The sequence below is a fragment of the Hippopotamus amphibius genome, chromosome 2 (genome assembly GCF_030028045.1).
Source record: "Hippopotamus amphibius kiboko isolate mHipAmp2 chromosome 2, mHipAmp2.hap2, whole genome shotgun sequence".
Classification (NCBI taxonomy): domain Eukaryota; kingdom Metazoa; phylum Chordata; class Mammalia; order Artiodactyla; family Hippopotamidae; genus Hippopotamus; species Hippopotamus amphibius.
This window is the reverse complement of record NC_080187.1, coordinates 192,600,429-192,622,528: the sequence shown is the minus strand read 5'-3', so window position 1 is coordinate 192,622,528 and position 22,100 is coordinate 192,600,429. Positions and strand designations below refer to the sequence as shown.

General features: G+C 38.8%; 1 protein-coding gene across 1 annotated transcript in view; it reads left to right on the top strand.

Moving 5' to 3' along the window:
• ATP8B4 (ATPase phospholipid transporting 8B4 (putative)) overlaps positions 1-22,100 on the top strand; it is a 234,626-nt gene that overhangs the window by 83,222 nt on the left and 129,304 nt on the right. Inside the window, exon 7 of the mRNA XM_057724273.1 lies at positions 20,410-20,482. Coding sequence (XP_057580256.1) covers positions 20,410-20,482 — 73 coding nt within the window. The remainder of the gene's footprint in view (positions 1-20,409; positions 20,483-22,100) is intronic.

The following is a 22,100-nucleotide window of genomic DNA, read 5'->3' as shown; positions in this document are numbered from 1 at the left end:
AGGGAAAGTGTAGTTGGGATTGTGAAGCTGAACATTGCAGAAGGGATGGACTCTAATGATAGAGAAAGAATAGATTTTGAAAATGTGAAGAAAGTTGATAGCAGTTTTTAATGGAGAATACATGTACAATAAAGTATACTTTCTCTAAGCTTTAGAAAAGTGAGCATTAATTCAAAATAAGTATTTATTGGGTTTTAAATTTGACTAATATCCGGTGTTAAACCCAGTATAGAGAGGTAAGAAGAAAAGAAGAAAAGTGAAGCATGGAGAAGTGGAATTGCTATTAAAGAGGGCTTCATGGGGGAGAACACATGAACTTCAGTGAAGATTGAAGGGACTGTGTTGGCAATAGGGGATGTGTTTCATTCAGATATTCTAATTTGCTCTGTGTGTCAATCAACACATGCTAGGGCTTCATCAGAGACATGAAGTAGACATTTTACAGGAGCCTTGACAGTAGTGGCAGAGATTCATGTTTGCTAATCACCCAACTATTATTAAACCTACATTTATATAACTCTTCTCTGTACCGGCCACTATGCTAGGTACTCAGGATACAGGGATTATTAAGACCCATGCTCCTTCCGTTAAGGAACCTGGAGTCCAGGGGAAGAGATGGACAAATAAACAGATAATTATTTTACAGCAATAGGTGCCATAGTTAAAGGAAGCATGAGGTGCTCTGGACACTTAGCCAAGTCTCGGGAGGCTAGTAGCAGAGATATTGTTATGTCAGAATAGCTCATGGAAGAATAGGTTCCCAGCAAAGATCATCCATTGAAGAGCTAATTGAGTGGAGGGATGAGAGTGTAGGGAGAGCAGAAGAGAATTAGGGAAGGGTACAGGCCATAAAGGATGACTGGGTTTATTCACAAGTTTATTGCACTTGGAGGCTAAGAACATGCTGGATGAAAAACACAAATAGATGAGTTAGCGTAAGTCCATTCTCTCCCTCATCTCTTTTCCGTATTTCCAGCTATGTGTTTTGGTAGAATGTGGTCCAGCTATGACTGCCGTTGTCATGTATAGGCTGCTTATTATAGGACTTCTGGATGACACAGCAGTGGAGAATATTGGGGAAAGCTCACCAGTATAGGGTCAGAAAGCTGATGTCTGGTCCCTGCTTTGTCACTAGTTGGCTATGTGACTAAGGGCCAAGGACCTCAATTTTCTCATCTATAAAACAAGGGAGTTAGATATCAGTAATTTAAAAACTTTTACCAATCAGCAGATTCATTTCAAATGAAATCTTTATAGAAGTCCAACATAAGAGCATATACAAGTGTAGCTGGGGTCTCAGAGCAGGTGCACTCAGCTGCCCTCTTACTCTCAGTGGTGGCCCTGAGGGGCCAACATGGGCATTACTGGGCCATATAGGGTTTCCCCCAATGAGGTCTGAGGACTGCCTTTACCAGACCTCCTGAATTAAAATCGCTGAGTCTGGGATGGGACTTCTTTAGCACCTTATGGGATTCTTACGCACACTGAAGTTTGAATATCACTGGGCCAGATATTTCAAGGTCCCTTCCAGCCCTTGGGTACTATGACTCTGTGATTCTCTTCACATTTGTAGTGATGGTGAGGAGTGTAAGTAGGGAAGTCAGAGGCTCTACAGAATAAAAAGATTTAACACAAAATGGGAGGTTGGAAATGTAAGGATGGATATAATGGTAATACAAATAATAATAAAAGATGATGGTGGAAGAGGAGAGTTAGCTATAAGAGAGTAAGTGACAGAATGGATTAGGGAAAGAAGAGAGGGATTTTAACCTTAGGATCTTCCAGCAATGAGGATATTGTATTCCAAATGGGAGAAATTGTAGCAGAAAGTGTCAGAAGACAATTCAGAGCACAAGGTTGCTAGAGTTAATGCCCTGACCAGACACTTCCACTACTCCTTCTTGTCTCTGTCATAGCGCATAATGTCATAATGGTCTCCTTACCTTTCATTTATTTGTCCATATTTTTGATGCTTTTTATATGCCAAGTACTGTGTCAGGGACTAGAAGTGCAGTGAACCCCAAGAGACATGGTCTCTGCAACCATGAAGATTAGTGTCTGGTGGGGAAGGTAGACTTAATAAAATATTGTGGTCTCCCCTTATCCAAGACCACCCCCCAGTGGATGCCTGAAATCATGGACAGTACCAAACCCTATATATGCTATGTTTTTTCCTATACATAATATTTATAGTAAAGCTTATAAATTAGGCACAGTAAGAAAATATCTGAATTCCCAGCATCACCACTCTTGCGCTTTGGGACCATTATTAAGTAAAGTAAGGACTACTTGAACACAAGCACTGCGATGCCCTCACAGTGATCTGATAACCTAGACAGCTACTAAGTGACTAAAGAGTGGGATATGCTGAACAAAGAGATGACTGAGGTCCCAGGTGGGATGGAACAGGACAGCGCAAGGGTTCATCATGTTACTCAGAACAGCACACAATTTAAAACATATGAACTATTTATTTCTGAAATTTTCCATTCGATGTTTTCAGACTGTGGCTGGCCACAAGTAACTGAAACTGCAGAAAGTGAAACCACAGATAAGGGGGAACCATTGCAGTCGTGCTAAGTAGTGTGTAATTACCAGCCAAGGCAAGTGCTGCTAAGGAAAAGATTATGATTCTGAAGAAAGGGTTTTTGTGTGTGTGTATGAGGGACAGTGCGCAGAGGTAAGGCAGTTTAGAAATGGGTTCTTTGAGGAAGTAGTAAATTTAAGCTGAGAACTTATGACAGCTAGGAGTTAATTAGACAGGGAGTGGGGTGATGGGATGAGAAGGAGAATCACAGATAGAGGGAGCAGCGTGTGTAAAGGCCCTGTGGAGGGAAGGAGGATGTGATGATGAGGGACTGAATGGCAGAAGCACAGAGAGCAAGACTGAGAGAAAAACTGGAAAAGACTGAGGCGAGGCTGGAAACGTGGTCAGAAGTCAGAGCCTGCATGGCCTTGAAGACCACATTGAGAGTTTGCGTGTTTTTCCTAAGAACAGAGAGAATACATGGAAAGATTTGCCTTTGGAAAAATTCACACCTGCTTCATGGAGGAAAAGCCAGTGGAAGGGGGCCAGGATAGATGTGGGAGAGGGGGGTTGTTGTACTGTGCTTGTCTGTCTGTCAGCCATGCCACTGTGAGTTACTGGAGGCTAGTCTGTATTTCTGTCACCGGACTGAGCAGCATCCGGCATGTCGTTGATGCTCAATAATTATGTGATGGATGAGCCAAATGCATTTAAATTAAATAAATCATCTTGAGGCAAGATCAGAATATCTTTTTAGTATTCCCTACCCTCCTTCTTCCCTGCAACTAATATAAGACAAGGGAAGGTGTCCACATATTGCATGTTCTGTGTGTATCATTGTTTGCTGTCATTGCCACTGGAGAATGGTGTCTTCTGTGGGGTCCTTGGATACCCGACCCATCTTTAATCCAAATGCTCTTTGTTACTTGGAGTCTCCCTGATGCCACCACACCTTAAGGTGCATGGGACTGTGCTTGACATTTAAAGAAAAGGAGAGGGCTAGATCCATCAAGGCTTCATTTCTGAATAAGCAGAGCTCAAGGAAGTATTTGCAGCAATGCTTACTGTTTCTTTCTAAGCTGCCTCCAGGTTGCAGCATGTCAGAAAAACAAAAATGTGGGAAACTGGGCAGCCCTAGACACTGGGGTGGGGATGCAGAGGTGGGTTTCCTTGTGTCTGCATCAGCCGTTTCCCTCCAGCAGGACTTTCTAAATTGTCTGGCTAATGAATCCTATTAACCCAGCTTGCCTTATCTGGTTACCTTGTCCCTTTCCAGGCATTTGTGTTCAGGCATACTTTCCCCCTTCACACTGCTAAATTTAAGGCTTAATTTTCAAATCAAATATTCACCTGGCTGGCTGCCTGAGAAATCACATGTGGAGAGCTGAGAGACCTAGGCAGGGAACTGTGCCCTCACTTCTGGAGAGCAGGTCTGGAAACCATATGAACTGTAAATAGCTTTAAAATGTAAAAAAGTAAAGCTTTCTGCCAAAAGGGGAGAGCTGAGGTTTTTTCCTTTCTAGACTCGGTTATTTGATATCTGTTGGAAATTACTGACCTCTACCATGTAGTCTGTTTACTTCTCTATTGGCAGGGCTTGGACCATCCAGATTTAATCCCCTTGAGGATTCAGCTCTGCCAACACTTGCTTTATTAGAAATAGTTCTTGGGATCAGAGCTATGTATATCATTAGGTATATGATTTTAATGGAAATGTGCCTTCTTTCACTTAATATTTCCTTTGGAAACTTGGGTGATAGAAATAGATTAATATTTTAAAAAAATAATAGAACCCAGTTTTCCAGTAAGAGCAATAAAAAGAGTAAATTGAAAAAGGGACCTGGCTTTCTTTATTTGCTCTCCCTCAGGTAACTATTGATAACATGCTATATTATCACTTCCCACTTTGAGAAATACTGTTCAGCATCTGTCTTATTTTCTGTGTTGGGCCGTCTCTTTTTCACCTGACACTTCATTATAAAATGTAGTTCCATAAGACTCTCTCCCCCCTCTTTGGCCTTAGTTCTTGTGGGTGCCAAGACACAGAGATGCTATCACTCTTTCTTATATGTAGACCATCAGTGATGCCCTTTCATCGTGTATTGGCGAATATCTTCAGAGTTTTCCTTTTTTTCCTCTCTTCATTCCAAATTTTATCCTTTTTCTGTATCTCTTTCCTCACTCTTTTTATAGGAGTAAAGAAGAAAGAAGACTGGAATTGAGATACAAAGAATGATAAGAAAACAATATTCAATATAGGCTTTTTTTCAAGTAGAGAACATTTTAGAATGTTAGTGCCTAAAAAGATAGAAATTATAGCAGAGCTGCAGCAAATAAGTGCAAAGTCTCACGGCATAAATACTTAAAATTGGCATGCAAATTTGTTAATGTTCAGTTTCAAATCTGGCACTGATAATGTTAAGCTAATATAAGTCCTACTCAAATGGTACCTAAATATTGGCCACCATCCTTGGTGTAAAATCTCCCAATGAACCAAGTTGGAAATACAATTCCCAGCAGTGGCTCTTGTGATCAGGAAAGAAATTCAGAGGAGAAAAGATTGCTATACACGTATTTAGATATATATTAGTGGACTACAAAGAAAACCATAAGGCCTGAACCCCTGCCCCAATAGCGGAAAGCATAGAGGGCTGGGTGAGTGTGAGGCCAGCTTATCACTGCTCTGAAGCAGAAAAACTTCATCCTGAAGGTGGGGGGAGCACACAGTGTAGGGTATTTTCCAGAAAGTAATTCAGAGGGCAACTTTCTGGCTGAAAGTTTTCACCTTCCTAACAGAGAAAACCAGAGTCTACTTTAGATGAAAAAGCATCATCTAGATAGATTCAGGGTCAGAAAGTTCTAGAGACTTTGGGATTTGAGGAATGCCAGGAGGAAATAAAGGGATTGCATTAGAAGGCCTTTACCATCCCTCTTGCCTCTAAAATATGAGAAATGGAACTGCTATTTGATATTCCAACCATTAACCCAAAGCCTTCAGCTGTTCCAGGGACTTCCAGAGCTGTGGTCTGTGGGGTAGTGGATGGGGCAGCTCACGTGTTAGGACCTTCACTGGAAGCTGGGTTTACCTAAGCCTGTAGGGTCCAGGAAGAGTGGATTAGTTTGGGAATTCTAGCTCATGTCCTAGGTTGGGGTGGGGAAGAGTGTTGCGGTTCCTATTTACACCTAATACTATCAGCTTGGATAAGGCTCAAGAGTAGAGCCAGTCTTGTTGGGGCCACTTGAATTGTTGTCCTAGCACTATTAAAACCAGGCATGTGGCTGTTGTGAGCCAAAGAGGAATGTTTAGGTCTTAGTTCCCTAAGTATTGAGTATCTTCTGTGTATCAAAAATGATAACATGCCATAGCTATTTTCGTGAATCCTCATTTAGTGGGGAGAGAGATAAACAAGTAGGTAGTTTTAATATAATGTGGATGATGATGGGGTTTTCAGGAACTGACATGGAAGTGCTGAAGAGGGGGTACTTAGCCCAGTCTAGGGGTCAGAGGAGGCTTCCTGGAAGAGGTGAATCCTTAACTAAAATTAATCAATTAAAAACGTAAAAACACAGAAAAAAAACTACTTTTTGGAGAAAAGTATTATCTCTTGTGTTGTATTTTTGTTTTTGCAAATATGCACATAGGCAAAAAAGCCCATGTAATGTATAGTTTTGTGCTTTACTTTTTTCTTTTGACATTACTCATGTCATTAAAAATTATTTGAAAACATTTTTAATAGCTAAAAATAGATGTGCTAGTAATTGAGCATTCCCCTATTGTTGGGAAATTAGTTTGTTTCTAATTTTTTGTTTTAATAAATAATAGAGAACATTTTTGAATGTAAACTTCATATGTATCTTTATTTCTTTAGGCTATATTGTAGACTTTGCCTTTTTAAAAGAGTTAATACATACTGCTAAATTGCTTTCTAGGAAGTTTGTGCCCATTTACCCTCCCATTTGAACAAACGAGTGGTTTTTCCATAACTCCATAGCAACTTTGAGTATTATCTTTTTGGGAATCTAGGCCAATTGCATAAATTGCCCTGTATAACAGATGTCTTTTTGTTTTAAAAATTCATTGTTTTCTAGTGAAGGTGATTTTTTTTTCACGTATTTATTAACTATTATTTCTCTTTTTAGTGACTTGTCTATTTATTTTCATTGCCTTTCATTGGTCTTTAGTATTTTTTGTGTTCTGTTTGAAGAATATATTTTAGATTTTGTCTTCTAGTAAATTTTTCTAGTGGGAAACAATGACATCCCTACAAGGCGTACAGAGATATTGCTTCAGGGTCTTTGCTAGCATAGTGTGCATGTCGAGTATAGTTTCTCTAAGCATGACTGAGATGTGCTAATCCAAATATATTCCTGACAGTTTTCTTTCTACAAAACAACTCAGATCAAACCATATTACTGCTAAAAACTCCTTAGTAACTCCCTACGCTATCCTTACCATCAAAGCACCTACTCCTGTCAAGCTTCCAGCTAGTCTTTCTAACTTTATTTACAATCACATGGAACTACTTGCTTTACTTCAACCTGCAATTTTTTGCTTTTCTTTCTCCCTTTTTCATCCATCAGGGCTCAGCCCTCTGGAAATCCTTCCAACGTCTATTTCAGGCAGGTAGAACGATCAGTACCCTCTTTTTACTCCCACAGCATGTACCTGTCACCAAATTAGAGTTAAGCATAGCACTTTAATGGTCCATTTTAGGCTTCCTCCTTGACTGGGAGCCTCTTCAGGCCAGGAACCACACTGTGTTTATTCTCAGTGCTTGGTCTACTGCCTGACATGTAGTAGGTGTTCAATATTTGTTGAATTCAGCAGAATCCACTTACTCTTTCAACCAGCAACTTACTTTCATGACATAGATCACAATGCAGAAATTGGATATGTAAAGCTATGAAAGAAGTTGGCGTTCCTGTGGGATGTGCCTCTAGCCTTAGAGCCGTAAAAAAATGTAACTCAGAAGTACACGCTTTGAGGAAAATGAATAATGCTTTTATTTTCTAAACTGTTATCCTTTGCTCTGCCATGATTCATCCTATACTTACTCTCTTTCTATACTTTGTGGTTATCTCTACTAGATTTTTAGGGCCTTCCTAGCAGGTGTAGCTGTGTGGAATACTATTACTCCCTGCAACCCTAGAGCTAAATGTGCTAAGCACACAGCATGAGTAACCATGTAAATAGCTAGTCCATTCAAATATTTGTTCAACAAATATGTGTTGAGCCCCTGATGTATATCAGGCACTGTTCTACCTTCTAGGGATACAGAAATGAGCAGAGACAAATCCCTGCCCTAAGGAGCCTACTATCTAGTGGGTAAGATGGACAATAAACAAAATATTTATAAGTAATATGGTTTCAGGTAGTTATAAGTACAACTAAGAAAAAATAGGATAATAAGATAGTAATAGGATGAAAGATGGGAAGATGATTTTAAATAGGGTAGCCAAACAGGCACATGAAGTGATGCTCTACACTGCTAATCATCAGGGAAATTCAAATCAAAACCACGATGAGATAGCACCTCACACCTGTCAGAATGGTTAAAATCAAAAAGAACACAAATAACAAATGTTGGCAAGGATGTGGAGAAAAGGGAACCCTCCTACACTTCTGGTGGGAATGTAAATTGATGCAGCCACTGTGGAAAACAGTATGGGGATTTCTCAAAAAACTAAAAATAGAGCTACTGTATAATCCAGCAATTCCAATTCTGGGTATATATCCAAAAAAATACAAAAACACTAATTTGAAGAGATATATGCACCCCAATGTTCGTAGCAGTTATTTACAATTACCAAGATATGAAAGCAACCTAAGTGTCCATCAACAGATGAATGAATAAAGAAGATGTGGTGTACACACACACACAAACACACACACACACAGTGGAGTACTCGGCCATAAAAAAGAATGAAATTTTGCCATTTGCAGCAACATGGTTGGACTTGGAGGCCATTATGCTAAGTTAAATAAGTCAGACAGAGAAAGACAAATATTGTATGATATCACTTACATGTGGAATCTAAGATATACAACAAACCAGTGAATAAAACAAAAAAGAAGCAGACACAGAGAGCAAACTAGTGGTTAACAGTGCGGAGAGGCGAGGGGAGGCAATAAAGGGTACAGGCGATTAAAAAAGGGATTATTATGGGATTATATGAAATCATGTGTGTGGAACTTCTGAAAATTGTAAAGCACTACAGAATTTCAACAATGTTTAATTCGATTAAAAAAAAAGTGATCCTTCAACTCTGAAAAACAAACAAACAAATAAGCTGACCAGAGAATGTCCCTTAAGGAGATGAGATCTGAGTTGAGAGGGAGCTAGCTATGCCAAGATCTTAGGTAAAAACAATGAGTATAAAGCCCTCAAAGTCGCAGTGAATTTAACAGTAAGATGTCTACTGTGGCTAGGGTATTGTGATAAAGGGGAGGTCTGAGGGGTTGGCAAGAGCCAATTTTGATAGATCATGGTTGGAAATTCCAATTTTAATCTAAATGTCATGGGAAGCTGGTTTTAAGCAGGAGAATTACATGGTATGATAGAAAGATTTCTCTGGCTGGTGTGTGGACAGTCGATAGCAGAGAAGGGCCAGAGGAGAATGGGGATGACAAATTGTGGGTTTTCAACTGTTGCCCATGTGAGATGATGTTGCCATGAACTTGTGGTAGTAGTACAGAAGATGAGAAGTAGGAATATGTCTTATTATGGATTTTCAAACACATGAAAATAGAACTCTTTTTGATGTATTACAATGAACTCTTTTTATATGTATTACCCAGCTGCAGCCACCATCAACTTTCTGCTATTTTTGTATCCATTCTCACTTTTTATATTCTGGGGTATTTTAAAAGTAAATCCTATATACCACATCTTCTTTATCCATTCGGTTGCTTCCATGTCCCGGCTATTGTAAATAGTGCTTCAGTGAACATTGGGGTACATGTATCTTTGCAAATTATGGTTTATATATACAATGAAATGTTACTCAGCCATAAAAAAGAACAAAATAATGCCATTTGCAGCAACATGGATGGACCTAGGGATTGTTATACTGAGTGAAGTAACTCAGACAGAGAAAGACAAGTATCATGATATTGCTTATATGTGGAATCTAAAAAAACATGGTACAGGGCTTCCTAGGTGGCACAGTGGTTAAGAATCGCCTGCCAATGCAGGTGACACGGGTTCCATCCCTGCTCCAGGAAGATCCCACATGCTGTGGAGCAACTAAGCCCGTGAGCCACAACTATTGAGCCCATGTGCTGCAACTACTGAAGCCCACATGCCTAGAGCCTATGCTCTGCAACAAGAGAAGCCACAGCAATGAGGAGCCCGCGCACCACAACGAAGAGTAGCCTCCACTCGCCGCAACTAAAAGAAAGCCCGCACACAGCAAAAAAAGACCGAACACAGCCAGTAAAATAAATAAATAAATAAATAAACTTATTTATTTAAAAAAATGGTACAAATGAACCTATTTTACAAAACAGAAATAGAGTCACAGATGTAGAAAACAAACTTATGGTTATCAATGTGGGGAAGGGAGGTGTAAGAAAAACCCGAACGAACTTTCTGGCCAACCACTGTCATGGGCAGCTGAAGCTTAGGGGAGAAGTCCGATCTGAAGACATATCAAAGAGTCATCTGGCCATCTGGGATGAGAGTCCAGACTCTAGATAATGAAGAGAGGAGCTCTGGGGCACTCCAGGGTTTGCGGATGGGAAGAAGAGAAAGAGCTGGCTAAGGGTTTAAGAAGGAGTGACTAATGAAGTAAGAAGAAAACCAAGGGAATGTGGTGCTCACCTTAAAGAAAAGAAGGTGTTTGAAGCAAGAGGGAGTGGTTGATTGTGCTGGGTATAGTGAAGACTGAGAACTGATCCTTGGATTTAACAGCATGAAGAGAGATTGCATTTGGAGGTATGGAGACAAAATCCTGATTGGATAAAGCACGGGCAGTATTGAAGTGGAGATACTCAATATAGCTAGCGCTTTTGAAGACTTAAACATCAGAATGTACCGTCCTTATAATGAGGTGCTTTATAATAATAAGAAAGTAGTCACAATACTTTAAGGTATATGCTATTTTATAGTTAACAAAATTCTTCATAAACTTGTGTAAAATTCAGGTGTCATCATAGATACATGTTTAAATGTCAGATGGGTTTATCCCATTTTAAAACCTTACTACTAAGAATAAAGAAGTATTCTGAGGAGTTGGTATAAGCCAATGAATGTAGGTCATGGTGGGGAATTCCAGTTTTGGTCAGCTTCTTGCCTGAATGACAGGGCTGGTTGGTAGTAGACTTAGGCCCAAGTCTATGTCTTCTGCTTCTCATGACACAGATTCTTTCTACTATGTTGCATCATGTCTTTGATGAACTTAAGGTCAAGATTCTCCTCTTTAAGAATGTAAGGATTTAAAAAAATTGATAACAACTTCTGGTCCATGCTGAATAGTATTCTGTTTCTGCAAGTATCAAGACTGTCCGTACAATGTCACCCTCAAAGGACAGAATCTTTAAAATTTCCTAGTTTTTGTTTAAACAATCCATTAGGATTTGTCATTCATGAATTTTAAACGTTACCTTGAACTTTGTTTCTCTTCATAGCGCAAGTGTCTAGGGTACAAAACTGAAGGCCCATTGAAACGAAGTATTCTGGTAATTGCAAGCAATAAGATTTATCCTGGTCCTGAGAGAAATATTAATGACGTAATGGTTGAAGCCTCAGAAAGCAGAGATATTTTACTCATGACCACAAGTAAATCCTGATTAAAATCTGTTGGCATGATATTATGATTCTGAGAAGCCAAATCTAGAGGGACCAGAGTAATATAGTCCAGGCATATAGTTTTCTGATGAGCTCACTGTATAAGGGGACAAAGCTGGGAATATCTTGAGGAATGAAAGTTAATATATCCTTTATTAGACAATTTCTCTGGTCTATCAATTTGCTCACTGGGCTTTTGATGACAGCTGTATGGCACATAATCTAACACCGAGGTCATTCTCCTGAAGCGCAGGTACTCCTCACTGCTGAGTGGAAGAATATCTACATACTCCAGGTATTAGAAGGCAAAGATGATTTAATTGGGGTTAAGAGCCAGATTTATATTCCACTGGTCTCTAGGTTTCTTGAAACCACAGTCTGCATCTAATTCCACTTGTACACTCAGTGCAGGGCCTGGCTCAGAATGCTCATTTTGTGTGTGTGGAGCAGTCTTGAGCTCATTAAATGTAGGGTGATGGCTCCTCACATGCCAGTGGGTGATGATCTAACGAAGAATTCTCCCTACATGCTGTCCTATTTCTGAGAACTCGAAGTGATAAATATTAGAACCTACTTTAAAGTAACATTTTAATATTTTCTTAAAAATTGTTTAGGACTTAATAGGACTGCAAATCTAGTAAGTCAATTAACTCCCAATCTTCCAGTGATATCCTCAGCTGTGCTTTGTGTTGCAGAGTCAGGAATGCTATTTCCAGAGATGCTAGGTTCCCTGACCAGAGAAAACCAAATCACACCCCTGAGAGACACCACCTAGAGACACCTTTGTCTTGTCTGTGTCAGTATAGCATGTATTTTTACTTTGCATATTAAGCAACTATTTTTTTCTGGCTTAGCATATATTTGCTTCTCTGTTAATTTGGCCCTATGTAGGAAAAATGATTAAGAACATCATTAGAAAACATAATATAGGCCTTCTCTCCTGGAACCAAAATTCTCAGGTTTTATTTTATTTTCTGCCATTGGGAGCCATCTTTTTTGGAAGTGTTATTCAGAAAGAGAAGTTGTTATTTAATATAACAACTGAGCTAGGTTAGAGCATATTCTCTGATTTCTCAAAATAAGGTGTGACGATTTAAATAAAGAGAATGGTGAATCTGAAAATGGTTGAATGGTTAAGGTAATTGCTTGTAAATTTTTCATCAAAATATATTCTTCAGAGTAGGAACATTTCAGGAATAGTGATTTTCCCTACAGACATTACTCTTAGGATATTTGGGTGATCAGTGATTATCAATAGAATATTTTTAATGGAAAGGTAGTAAAATTATATCTTTCAAGTTCATTTACTAACCATTGGAAGAAGGATAACCCAAAGTTTTACAGATTTTTTTTTTCCCCCGAAGGCTTAAAATGGAGGTGGGGAGCATATAGACTCATGGCAGCTGCTTGTATTGACTTTATGGAATGGAAATTGGAACTAGAGAAAGGTGAAATCGCCTGCAATTAAAAAGGAATATTCTAATTCTAAGACTATGTTAATAGCAGATTGGGAAGTGAGCTCTCAGTTTGTCGTGGGTGCTCTGCTGTGCCACTCACATCCCTGTTCCAGACTGCAGAATGTATTTCCCCAGCTGCTGGGTGTGCTGCCCATGGACAGCCCTCAGCTGTCAGTTCTCTCTGGGGATTGTTCTTGGCTGAGGAGACCTGTTTCTCTTAAGGCCACTCCTCATTTCTGTGGTCAGACTGCATCCAGTGGCTGAACAATGCCAAGGTATAAAGGCCTGGATTCCTTGATCCAACTCTGAAGGCCCTAACTCCAGAGCTTCCCTGGGATTGGCTGAGCCTTTACTGTGACTTCTTCAGCCCAAATCCTCCCTCTGTCCAGCTGTTTCCTTCACGCCCCACAGGTGTTAATCCCAAGAGAACTTGCTGCTTAACTTCTTGCACACAGATCTCCCTCTGACTCTGCTGCCCAGGAATGTGACCTAGACCTAAATAACTCTGTTTTCTCCATGGTCAATCTAAGGTATTCCTTCAGCATTTGTACGTGAGAGCAGATGTCATAGTTTTCCTTTGAAATAATTTTCTTTTGATTTCCTTGGGGTTTCACCATCTATTAGCCATCTATTAATGGAATTCTACCAAGAATTTACAGAAGACAGAGGGATCTGGGGAAACTCGTTCAGAAGTGTTTCAGTTTATGGAAATGATGCAAGAGAATAGATTTTCTGCACAACTATCAGTGGACATATTGTTCAGGTAAAACTTAGTAAGGGTATTGACCATTCTGTTTTCAAAATAGTAAAGCCAAACTGTGTGTATTTCTGAATCCAAATAATGCACAAAAGGTTCTACAAGGATTTGTATAAATGAGGCAGGGCGTCTCTAATACGGATTACTTTTTTCTCAGAAAATTGTTAAACGAAATTATCCAGGCTGTAGGACTATAACTTTTATCATTTCTCCTTCTTCTCACCCTTTCCTCCTACAAAATGGGTGCGAGGCCATAGACCTCCTTGTGTGGTTCTGCCTCATCGTCAGCATGGTGCTAATAAGAAGGGAGGAAAAGGAGGAAAACATCTGCATTCTTCCAAGAATCCATAGATTCCAAAGATAGGAGTATTATGTTCACTCTCATGGTAGTGAGATCCTGTTCACCAGTCTGTTGTTAGAGGATTATGGCCAAACTGTAACTCTTACTCCAGTGTGGCTCTGACGGCAGTGGAACTGAGAAGAACCAGAAACTGCTGCTCTCCACTGCTTAGTGTCAGGGGACCATGACTGCAAGCTGTCTTGGGATGGGCTGGATTGAAGCACTGGCAGTCTGCACTGTTGCTGTGGTTGAATCCCTTCAGCTTCTTAGGGTCCATTCTCTTTCTAGGTAGTACGTAATTATCATAGACAATAAAGTAAAAAAAGGATAAGTATAGATTTATTAAGAGCATGGCTTTGTCGTCAGGCAGATTCAGGTTGCAGTTCTGATTCTGCCACTCACGTGTGAACTTGGAAGAGTTTTCTTTTCTTCTATTTTTACTCCCCAGTTATCCTTTAAAATACCAATATGTGTAATGCCAGAAATTCAAACAGTCCAGAAAAGTATACAATGAAATGGAGTCTCCCTTACATCTCGGGTCTCCTTTTCATTTCCTTTCTCTAATGGCAACCACTAAACAGTTTCTTGCGTGTCTTTCAAGAACCTTTCTATGCATGGTAACAACAGACATATGTGTAGGTTTATCCTTGTTTGGAAACACAGAATCTTACAACATATATTCAGTGTTCCTCATGTGCTTGTTTTCAACATAATAATGTAACTTAAAGGATAGTTCACATCACTGCATACAGACCTATCTTATTCTTTTTAGTGGCTGCATTGTATTCCATTGAGTAGATGAGCCATGAGTGGATAGGTGTACCCTGGTATATCTAATTCTTATTGATGGGCACTAATGGTTTCTCATAAATTGCTATTACAAATAATAATGTAATAAACATCCTTGTACATCCATCTTTGAGCACCTGTACGGTCAGTTCTTTAAAGTAGAATGTCAAAGTACGTGGGTATTTGAATTTTTGATAGATGTTGCAAAACAGGGCAAATGTCCCAATTTCTTGGAACTTCAGTTTTCTATTCTGATTAAAGTTGCTAAAATGGGGATAGCAACAATACCTATCTCATAGGGCTGCTGGGAGGATTAAATAAGATTATGATTCAGTGTTGCCAGATGTAGCAAGTTAAAATACAGGACATCCAGTTAAATTTGAAATGCAGGTAAACAATGACAATATTTTAGTAAAACTGTATCCCAAATATTGCATGGGACACACTTAAACTAAAAACTTATTGGTTGTTTACCTGAAATTCAAATTTAATTGGGTGTCACTTATTTTTATTTGGCAACCCTATATATTAAGGGGTCAGTACAGTCCCTGGAATACAGTAAGCACTAAATAAATTATTCATTTCTATAATTCTTATTAGACATTCAGGGAAATGCTATCATTCAACAAATGCTTTTAGAAAGAATGATTCTATATTCATTAATTTACTTATTATTCATTCAACAAGTACTGAGTGCCTGCTCTAAACTAGGCATTATTCTAGACCCTGAAGATACAGTGGTGAATAAAACAAAGTCTGTATAAGCAGATGAATACATGTTGTAGATCTAACATGTCCTTGAGATTAAAGAAGAAACCAAGCTCAGTGTGTGTGGATTGATTGGTTAATTAGGTGAGGTCAATTATACTGATCTTTTTTATTTACTTATTTAATTTTAATTTTAATTTTTTTACTTATTTTATTGGCTGCATTGGGTCTTCGTTACTGAGCGTGGCTTTCTCTAGTTGTGGTGAACAGGGGCTACTCTTCGTTGCGGTACACAGGCTTATCATTGAGGTGGCTTCTCTTGCTGCGGAGCATAGGCTCTAGGCACTTGGGCTTCAGTAGTTGTGGCACATGGGCTCCATAGTTGTGGCATGTGGGAATCTTCCTGGGCCAGGGATCGAACCCGTGTCTCCTGCATTGGCAGGTGGATTCTTAACCACTGTGCCACCAGAGAAGTTCCCTGACATTCTTTATTATCTTCTTTCTCTAGCATGCCAACGTAACTTCTGTAGCTTTTGAGGAAATCTTCTTTTCAAGCATCTGTGTTAATAGTGGGTAGTCAGGAGCATTAGATTGTGAAAAGGATGACAGAAGCCTTGAGGAGATCAATGAAGATCTTCTCCTTCTGTCCCTTAAGCTTCAACAATGGGCTTGGTGTCTTGCTCAAGGTAAATACTTGATTTCTAGCCTCTGGAGCCAATGGTTCAGTGACATGGAGAATGGTAGGTGGTATCCCACTCCCATTCTCTCAAGGAGGTTCTCAGCAAACTGCAGCAGCTTTTAGTATGCTATGCCTTATCAGGAGGAAGCAGGTTCAGACCAATTTATCAACAATTATTAGATACAGTTGCTATGTCTCACCGCTTTTTCTCAGAACTCAGGTTCTCTGATGTTCTGAGAGTAGATATACGGTTAGTGGGTATATTTTTAAAAATTCTTTCCTCAAAATAATTCTAGTCACCATTCTGTGTCAGTTTAACCCCATATGTTTAATGTTACCTTTGGAATTTAAATTTTATGAGTCCTTCTCTTGAATTTTACCTTCTTATGGAGTGATTGGCTTGTGAGCTAACTAAGGTAAAGGCTAACTTATTACCCCAACATCTTTGAAAAACTTTATTCAAAGAAGCAGTAACTAGATTATGTCCATTTCAAAGCCTGAAACAATTATGTGCTGATACTGAAAATTGAAGCATACTTAAGAATCTTGAAATATCTTGATTCAGTGCTATTATGTGAATTAACTTGCTTTCAGAGTATTTTTTTTTCCACAGTATATCTTTCCATCTCTTGGTGTCAGCTTTCAGAGTATTTATATACTACAAATCCTCTACCAGAGTGGGAGGGCTCTTCTTGACAAAGGTAAAAGCAAAGTTTGAAGATGTTGCATCTGTGGAGCCAAGTGTCATTGTCATGGCCCACAAGGCCATCCTGTGTTCCGTTCACAGAGCTAAGATGCAAACTTACTTCAAACATGAGCTTTGAGAACAGCTGCACCACACATGGAGAGTGTCTGTTTTTGCTGTTTCAGGATGATGACAAAATGAAATTACTATACAAGCTAAAATCTTAGAAGAAGTCTAGAAATATTTTGAAGATGAGTTTTAAAGGAAATTTTCCTACCTGTCCCTCCAGTCCTCTGATATGTCTTTGATATTGTGTGGTCAGTGGTGGTGGCAGTGGGTAGGAAAAGAAAAATGGTGGGATTTAAAATATATACGATTTAAATTCCTTTGCAGATGTTTATCAGTTTATACTTATTGGTAAGGTTTGGGTGCTTCTGTAGCTATGACCCTTAGTGCTCACTGCAGTGTATCTCTGAGGTCCTAGTTAAGTGCAGTTATAATTATCTGGTAAGAAAGAACAGGAAATAACATGAAAAAACTCTGATTGTGTTATACATATTGCTTGTTCTATAGATAAATAGTCAAGTAACAGGCTTAACCAAGACATCACACACTGCATATGGTTTACTGATGTTTCCAGGCCATTTTTCTTCAAAACCCTAATTACACCTGTAGAGTGTTACTTTCTCCTCTCCAAAGTAATCCGTTTTGTACTTCCTCTTCTTCTCTGTTCAGTTTCTGGTAGCCTCTTTGAGTCATAAGTTTCTATCACAATCTTCTTTCTAAGCGTTATGGTCTCTTCTTGGTAGGATGCTGTCTACAGATTTGACAAATGTACCTGTGGGTTGGTTGTGTAAGTTATTGATGAAGTAGTTGGATAGTGCTAGGGTCAGGGTTGACATTCAGGGAATACCGCTTGCTGTTTTTTGTCATATTGGCAATCAGTTTTGAATAATACTTCCTCTGAGGAAATTTCCCCCGTGATTGTGTACTTTCACAATATTTTGCTTCAAGTTCAGAAAAATTTTATGTCTAACAACATTGTTGCCTGGTGAAGTTCTCTATAAATCATATCACCACAGAGGTGATAATGTGTCCTATGGAATTTGTACTTGCACATACCAGAAAGTTTTTAAGATTTCAAATACTCTTAGTCATAGACTTTGGAAGCAAAGTGTTTGGAGTGCTGCTTTTTAGGGAAGGACTTTCCATCGGGATAGATGGAGAGGGGTAGGTGACCAAGGATATGAGTAGGTATTGGGAGATATCTGGAGTTACAAAGGGACCTTTTGGGAAGAGGAACTCTGAGGTTTATGTTCTGGGCAGAGGGCAGACAGGTGGCAAGAGAGAAAAAGAAGAAAAGGAGTAGAGAGATAAAGTAAGGGAGACCGGGTGCGTGCAAGATATAACAGATATTTTCTGCGTTCTTGGCCTACTGGATGACATTAGCAGACTAGTGGCCAGATCTTAGTAGGGGATGGTCAGATGATTTATTCTGAATGTTTTTCTATTTTTGGAAATACTTAATAAGTTAGAAAGTAGAAGGTACAATACAGATAGGGGCGCGTGTGGGTAGGAAGAAAATGGGCCCAAGGATCTGGCCTTAGGAAAGGAATTTTTCTCTGCTTTATCTTTGTTGTATTGTCCCAGTAGGAATCCATATTGACCATATCAGATTTTTCCTTATCAGAGATTCTTTGCTTGACCTGGGGTTTTGCAAATTTTTTTCTTAAAGATATTTTATTCCAGTATTTTTCCAAGTATAGCAGTTAATTCAGTAATTCCCATGGATACCGCAAGACTTTTAAATACATCTTTCCAATTGCTTTGGTTTTGTCAGGGAAATATTATGACACTAGAGACAAACAAGTTAGAATTAAGTAAGAAAACTCAGGTTTTGGTTTATTCCACTGAATAGTGGCTATTGTTACTTATCTGTGAAAACTTAAGTCTCAAATGTGCATTTAAAAATGTATAAAAGATCATGTAGAGTTTCATTTTTACTTGGGTTGATTTTTCCATTTGGGTGGAAGAGGTAGGACATGGTACTTCCTGGAGCTTATAGTATCCAAGTAGGAGGAATAGGGGCTTGCAAATGACTGTTAGTATCATCTCAGCTTCTTCATGAAGCAGATGCACTTTTAATAGAGACTTCAGGGCAATTCAGTAGCAGTGCAGTTTCATGAATAAAGACATGGTCTTCTTCTCAGTCTCATTTTATGTGAGATACTGTCCCCTGAGAAATGTCACTAATGCTCCAAAGGAGATACCCTAGGAGAACTAGACCAGCACATAATCCATCCATACCTGTAAAAATAAATAAAACGAGATTTAAAGGCTTCCCAGGGTCTCTCATTGTCATCCAACTAGATAAAGTGCAGAAAAGTATGGCATTGGAAAAATGGTTGAATTCTGGCTAGAGATGAAAATGCTGCAATTGAAAACTTTCCAGAACAACATGTACTTGGATCTGTATTAAAGAGAAATTCTTTGAGTGTTTAAGCCAAATAACCCAGCAGGGTTGATAGTGTGAGGCATATTTCACAGTTGTATAAATATTTAAAACTGTTTTCCAGCCTATAAAACAAGTAAATTAGGTTGTTTTTTAAAAATTGCACAACGAAATTAACCTGCCCACCTTAACTTGCTGGGGAACCTGCCCTTCTTGTCCCAGCCATCTCTCCTAGAAGGGAATCGCTGAGAAAGAAGTGTGATGAAGGTTTCCAACTCAGAAAACAAAGCTGGTGTACATTTCAGAGAATTTCAGAAGGAATGATTAGCATCACGGATACTGCCACAGGTGGTCTGTTTCCAGATGGCCTGTCTGCCTAACTTGTCGCGTGGGGCCTGACCAACTAGACATAAGCTTTTCATCATAAACCCCTTTGGACCTGGTGAAGGGTAGACTTGGGACTCCATTATATACACGAGCCTCGAAGAAAACAGTACAACATCCTGACCGTGTTCTCAAATATTGAGCTGTTCGTCCTAGCTGTTAGAAGGCCACCAAGCCTGTCCGTTGGCCAGAGTGCTGTGGTTGATTTGTAGGTGGTCTTTCTTGTGCTGTCTTCCCAGGCTTCTTTTGTCACCCACTGCTGTTGTTGTTCTTTCCAGAAGTTTTCTTCTTTTCCTCTTACTTGCGTTTTAGCTGTTGCCCTGGACTACTTTCCCTTGCCTCTGTCCTCTTCTCTTATTGTCTCCAGTTAAGCAGACTTCTGAGACAACAGCACTGATGTTTCTGTGTTTATTAATAGAGTTTGAAAAGAATGTTAATGACTGAATTTATTCCCTTCCTTCCCCCTGAGGTTTTTTTTGTTTTTTTTTTTTGTTTTTTTAATGTTCTGACCAAGGATATGCAAGTAAGAGTTAATAGCTGCTGTATAAAGCTGCGGCACCATGGGGTGATGGAAAGAGCACACAGCCAAGAGCTAGACCTTCAGAGTCTAGCTCCAGGGATAACTAACTCACTGAGTGTCTTTGGGCAAATCACTTGACCTCTCTGGGCCTCAGTTCCCACATCACTCAGGTAAAAGACTTTGTTATGCAAGATTCTTAGAATTTAGCAGTCTAGAAAAAAGTCTTATCTGCTTCTTCTGTCATATGATGCTCCATTGTGAATACATTCTCTTGATTCTTCTCTGTTCCTGAAAAAACAATTAATTTTGTTTTTGTTCTTAGACTGCAGAATGAGAAATGGATGAATGTCAAAGTGGGAGACATCGTTAAATTAGAAAATAATCAATTTGTTGCTGTGAGTATTTAGTATTGTTTAAAGAATTTATCTCAGGTTAAAATAGCATATGCACTAAGCTATTTACATTTGCAAATTTATTAAATCTGTACCAATTTAGCATAATTAAGGAGGGAATACCTGGATGTATTATTAAAAAGTCTCAATTATAAAATATTTTAAAAGACATTGATTAATTACGTTCAGTAACATGATAACTCACATTATTTCCTTTGGTATATTTTAAATTAATAGATAAAAAATATTTAAATTCAGGCTGCGAATTGTTTGATGTAAATAAGAGCTTTTAAAATGCTCTAGATTACTTTAAAAATAGTTTGTTCTCACATAGTTTGAATATTATCCCCTAATAATGGAATTAATACTGTTAACTTGCAGTATTTTAGAAGAAAAGATTAGCTAGAGAAAGAGAAAATGGGTGCTCTTTCCTGAATAATCACAATCAGAAAATGTCAATGGGATAGTCTTAATAAATGCTATTTATGAGGTTTTACTTTGTATATCAAATGCACTATAATTTATATTCTCAAGCTGCCTATGTTACAATTTCCTTAATAAAATTCAAGGGGTCAGTTCAAACTAAAATATATGTGACTAACTATAGTTCATATTAAATGCAAGGCTACAAAAGCTATTCAGATCAGAGATTAAAAATTCTATTGTAATCTTTATGTCAAGTATATATTAGATTACTCATGAAAACTTTTGTGTTAATGCCATTTTATCAAGTTGTGTTCTTCATTAAATTTGAGACATTTTCCCACAGGCTAAAACAAATGACCCTAAGATCTAGTTACAAAAACAACTCAGTTGAGAATCTTAAATGTTCACTTTCAGAAACAGTCTTCTTTCATTAATGCATCATCTGTGAATACTGATTCTCTGGAAGAGCCCATGCTAAGGCGACTAGGCAATGGACAGGCCATTCAAAAAGAGTCCACCCTTTAAATAGAGAAGTGCTTATTTCTCTGACAACTTCAAGTCTTTGGAAAATAGCTGAGAACCAAAGATAAGCAAAGAGGTGTTGATGCTGCCAAAACCAAGGTCTCACAGTCCATGTGCTGTAACCTGGGTTTCTCAGACATCGGGCAGTCTGACAGGTCTTCACAATCTATTTACTTTTACATTGGACACAGTTTAAAGTAGCTTGTCCAGCTTATTTTCCAGCTCATTAAAGATTAGGAGCAGTACACTGCGGGTAGCATCTGCTAGAAGAACATACCCTGTAGGAAAGATTGAGGCTTAGTGTAAGATACAGTGTAAGAACACTTGGTGGGGAATTGGATGAGAACGAGTCTTTGCTCCATTCCTTCAATGACAACACTTTATTTTCTCTGCCTTTGGTTTGTTTCTTCATGTGTCAAATCAAGGTGCAAGACCCCTATATAATCTCAAAGATCCCTTCCAGACCTTACTTGCTGTGATTCTCTGTCAGAGCTGAGACTAGACTACAAGATTCTTACAAGCAAAGAACACATGGATTTGTCTGGTCTGTAACACCTAGTGCCATATAGGACCATAGGGGGCAGTTAGTAAATATTGGCTGAATGAATTAATTTCAGTCTTTTGTAAGAAAGAAGACATAAAAAAAAAAAAAGAAAAATGGATATAAATTTCC